Raw genomic sequence first — 5,289 nt, forward strand, 5'->3', positions numbered from 1 at the left:
CATAGTTCTCATGCTAGACCTGGCATCTTTTTTCCATTAACTGTCCTCTCCATTACTACTTTTGAGGGGTGGGGAGAGAATCTTTGTTATTTGAATTTTCCTCTCATTTGAATTATGGGAGAAACCGGGAATTCACTCCACTTGTGAGTAGGAAGAACACTTAATGTCAAAGATCTGGATTTAAACCACAGCTCTGTCACTTACCAGCTGTGCGACCTTCGGCAGCTTATTTTATTCTCCAGGCCTCAGTTTCTCCATCTGTAAAAGAGTTTGACAGGGATCAAAAATACAGACTTGCAAATAATAATACATCACCTTCTCCATCCACTAAGGAAAATGGTCTTTGCTTCCTTGGCTCTCCCTCTGCCTCTCCCATCAACCCATCACCCCGACCTCCACCCCCAGCGTGCTAAGGATGGTTCTGTCTTCACCAGACTTTTTTCTAGATCTATAATATGTAGCTAAAGTAATATTTAGATTTGTATTTAAAAGGACAGGTTGCTACTAGACTGGAAGGAGAGGAAAAAGAAAAGAAGAAAGAGCAAGAGAGGAAACTAAAACAGGAAATGGTTGAAAATGTTTATTTTTTTTTCCAAAAGACTATGCCAGCTCAGGTTGAGAGATCTGGGGTGGGAATTTGGACTGGGAAAAGAGCAAAGCTGGCCATGAGACAGATGAATGGATGATAGGTGATGATAGATGGATAGCTGGATGGATGGATAGATAGGTAGATAGATAGATAGACAGACAGACAGATAGATAGGACAAATAGGAAGGGGAGAGGAAAAGAGAGAAGGAGAAAAGAGAAGATGAAAGAAGAGGAGGGAATTTGCTCTATGTAATGAACATACTCTCTTTTAGGCTTTTTTGAGAAACAGAAGTAAAAGTTGAAATTACTGCTTTTTATATATTTTGAAATTATTTTAATTTACAAATAGAAAACATCTTGGAAGAAAAAAAATGAAAGAAAAACACAAAACATATAAGCAAATGTTTACTCCACGAGCGTCTCAAATCCTTACTTGTTCACCAATCCACAAGATGCAAAACACTTTTCTACAAAGGTATTCAGCCACCAACAATGATGTTATTAATAGGAATATGGATCAATTTCACAAAAAAGCCAGTGAATCCCATTATAGCAAATACTATTGCTGTTGCCATGGCAATCTTCTGGAATTCTTTTCTCTCAGGTTTGGTGAATCTTTTAACCAGCCGAATTGAGTCCTTCACAAACTGCCAACTTGGCTCAACGAACTGCATTACCTGATCCATGACGCCTGCCCACCATCCACTCACAAGCCAAAGACACGTAGCACAACAGCCAACAGACAAATGCCCACCAGAACCGGAAGCTGGGTCCGGCTTCAAGTTATTTCATAATGCCAAATTAATATTTCTCAGCTTGCAGTGGTACCTAGAAGATGCTATTAAGTAACCCTGGCTGTATATGGGCCACGTGGAGATAACCCTACAAGCTATCACGGAGGTGGAGAAGGTCCTGTGAGATCATAGATACAAAATTATAATTGTTTTACTATTAATTTTCCTTTTGCTTTCCACTTACATCTTAGTTCAGATCAGTTACCCAAAGTGGTGAGCACCAAATAGCTTGGATAACAGGGAAACTGTAGAATTATAAAGTCTTTGCTTGGGTCTTCGGGAAAGGGTGCCAGTGGCACCTTATACATCTTTCCAATCAGCCAGCACACTACACTGGTTTAAATAGTGCACACCACTCTCAGCCTGCATCTCGCCTTGGGGCCAACCTCCTTGTCTCTGCTTTTCTCACTAAGCTGTAAACATCTTAGGCAAGGGATATAGTCTGCTCACCTCTATATTCCCCATCTGGCAGAGAATCTGGAACATGTTAGGCAAAAATGACCAAACTCAGGGTAATATTATGAGGCATTAACAGCTTCTCTCTCTCTCTCTCTCTCTCTCTCTCTCTCTCTCTCTCTCTCTCTCTCTCTCACACACACACACACACACACACACACAGAGTTATGTGTACCCCATTTCTCGCCCCCCAGCCTAGATAGCTAAGACATTCCACCTTTACTGCTTCAAGGAAGAGAGAATAAAAATAGTTAACTCATAGCTTTTGACCTTCAAAAGCTGAGCTCCTGGCAGAGATAACAGATTTGGATGAATACTTGCTGGGCTAATCCTTCCTGCCCACCCACATCCCACCCCCTGATCCAGAGGAAGTAAAATTTACCTGCTCTAGAGGAGAGCATTGGACAGCAGAGCAGACACTTGGATGATGGAGAATGTCCCTGTTTATGCCCCTCACCCCACCCTCCCTCCTTCCCTTGGGTAAGGCCAGGGTGAGGGGATATGTGTGTAGTCAGGGAAATGAGATACACCACAGGTTGGTTTGGTAGATCCAGGGGTAGAGGAGATCTATGCCTCACACAAGGTGATACCTGAGGAGGTGGGGAAACAGTCTCCTCTCCCCACTCCCACACACAATAGGGTAGGAGAGAGAAGCTTTGAATAAAAAAGACATATGACAAGGCTAGACCAAGAGGCCTGAGAGAGTCCTATGAAATTCCCCCAAATCCTCAGAGTAGCTCAGGAGGGCAGCCAAGTGTCTCTCATACTTACAAGGAGGACACAGAAGCTAGATGAAAGAAGGCAAGCCAGCAGTTCTACAGATGCCTCAAGAGCAGGGTTTTTAAAAAATCACATAGCAATAAGTGCTAGTATTTACCAAATACTTCCAAATGTTGGAAGACCAGATGGGCCACACATTTCAACAGCAATCAGAGTAACAAGACCCCAGAAAGCCATATGCATCTACCATCTCCATAACACACACACTGTCACACACTCACACACACACACACACACACACACACACACACACACACACAAACCTTCCAATGGCCTGAACTTATATAGAACTACAGAAGAAAAGGGAGGAGGGGGAAATTCCCTGAGCTGGCAGAGAAAACCTAGAATTGACAAGTTTCTGCCACCAGGAGGAATGAGGACCCAAGAGAGAATTTAAAATAAATCTACCTTTGTTTTGCAGATCTGAATTTTGAGGCCCCAAATTCATACTCACTGCAAGTGTTTGTTGATTGAATGAATAAACAAATTGTGTTGGGGGGCAGAAATTCCACTGCAGTAAGCTCTAGGTACAGCAGTCTTGGCTACTGTCCAAGAAAGAGGGTAATTACTAAAAAGAGTATCTGCTTTCTAGTCCTTACTTGGTGCTTATTACTGGTGGTTCCTTAAGTAAGTTGCAAAGCTATTTGGGACTCAGTTTTCTTATCTGTAAAATGGGCATAGTGATACTTGCCTGCCCTCTTTGCAACGTTATCATGAGGACAAAATGAGATAATATATGTGAGGTACTTTATGTGGCTTGTAATAAGGGTGTGTGGCTCACCCCTGTCTTGTGATCCAAGAAGCAAGAGAAAAGTAAAGGAACTCAAGGAACAGAGTTCTGTGGCACACCTCTTTTCAACCAAAATGTTTTTCTATAACTGGCAAGGAACAGGGAGTAAGTTTTCCCTGGAATCGCATCAGTGCTAATTGGAGGCTATCAAAGTTTGCACTCTCAATAATCAGCAGACCACACTTGATCAGGAAGAAACTCTCAGGGCACGAAACAGATTTAATTTCATTGGGAAATAGTCTTGTCTACTACGCAACAACAAATTAAGCTCTGGGTGACTGTTCCCATAAAACACGTCCTGTCCTTAGCACTGCTATTGGGGGGGGCAGAGACATGGTAAAGAATCAATTAAAACTCTGACACATCCAATGGAGCTCAAAGACCTGTTTCACAGGTTTCCCCAGAGGAACATAATCACGTTGCATTATACTTTGGAAGTTGATCGAGGCGAGATCTGAGACAAGTTCTGGGGTTTACAAGACAGACTTTAGATTTTCTAAATCATTTTTGAAGTGCTATTTAAAGGATTACGGCATCCAATCCTCCACTAGTCCTACAGCATCATGGCGGAGCGAGAGAGATTAACGTCATACAGGTATCCTCCGGAAAACTGTAAGTTCCCTTTCTTAAAAAGCATTTAAAGAAATGGTGAAAATACTGCAGTGTTTACGTTCGTGCCCATTTTGGAGTGAAAGCAACTGTTAAGCAAGTAAAATCAGAGGGATATTGAAACTGAATTTCCTTTCTATTTTTATAATAGGGCTCTACCTCCAAAAGGGACACTCATTGTCCAGAAAATCTGTTTTAAAAGAAGTTGTAGAATTTCCAGAAGAGCCTCACATAAAAATGAAAAAAAAAAAATGAACAAGAGGGTTAATAGTGGAATGTGAATACTGTTTGCAGTTACACTGCTTGAACTATGTTTCTATGATGACATGTAGGGATATTCACAATAAAAACAACATGGTTTGGGGGCTAATTCAGACATCCGTGTAAACCAACTTCGGTCTCAGTGCCTGAATAACGTCTGTGCCTCAACCTGAATAAATAGAAGAGATTTTGAGGTTCAGGCAGTATGTTTGCAGAAGTGTTGCCTAAAAATGAGCTTCAGCAGAAATAAAAAAATTGAACAAGACCAAAGCAAGCCTAGCATCAGCAACAATCCGGTGGAGAGAGGTTGTTGATGCCATAGGCGTGCCAGGAAGCGGTCTGGGGGCCTCAGCTAACCCTCACGATGCTCAAGGCTAGTTCGAAAGCAAAGAACTAGAAAGAAAAGATAACATGAGGGTGGAGTGTAAATGTCATGTTTTCAAGACATTTTGCCAGGAGAGAGAGAGAGAGAAAAAAAAAAAAAGGAAACCCAGAAAGTAAGGACCAGACCAGGCCTGCCCAACGACACATTCAGCTATGATACCAGGCAGGACATTTGCAGAGGAAGTGCTCTCATGGAGCGGGAATCCATTCAGTTAGGAGAGTACAAACGTTTGACAATTCTGTCCATGAAGTCAACCTGCAACATCTTTTCTTTTTAAGTATGAGGAAGTGAGAAGGAGGTTGGGGACCCCCTTTTTAACCAAATGTACTACTCACTGTAATTTTTCATCAGATCTTTTGTTCTCTTCCCATTGAAGTTGCTGTCTCAATCCTTAAGCTCCCCTCTATTGCTTGGAAAAAATTCTTTTTTTGCAGAATAATATGTACTTGTGTGCATTCATGCTTCCTTGATCTTTCTAGAACAGAGGTCTCTCAGAGCTACTGAATGTGCTGGGACCTTGAGTCTCAGGGTCCTGCCAAGGTCTTGGGGCTGCAGGGATAGGGGCTGCCCTGTGTTCTGGTCTGTGCCTTGCTCTGCACTCTGCCCTTCCCCCCACCAAGGCATA

General features: G+C 42.3%; 1 protein-coding gene across 1 annotated transcript; it reads right to left on the reverse strand.

Moving 5' to 3' along the window:
- Nucleotides 1-914: 914 nt before the first annotated feature.
- LOC116755889 (protein transport protein Sec61 subunit gamma-like) lies at nt 915-1,313 on the reverse strand. Its single transcript, XM_032635916.1, has one exon. It carries the CDS (start codon nt 1,273-1,275, stop codon nt 1,069-1,071), a length of 207 nt encoding a protein of 68 aa, XP_032491807.1. The 5' UTR covers nt 1,276-1,313; the 3' UTR covers nt 915-1,068.
- Nucleotides 1,314-5,289: the final 3,976 nt, after the last annotated feature.

The sequence above is a fragment of the Phocoena sinus genome, chromosome 6, assembly GCF_008692025.1.
Source record: "Phocoena sinus isolate mPhoSin1 chromosome 6, mPhoSin1.pri, whole genome shotgun sequence".
Lineage (NCBI taxonomy): Eukaryota > Metazoa > Chordata > Mammalia > Artiodactyla > Phocoenidae > Phocoena > Phocoena sinus.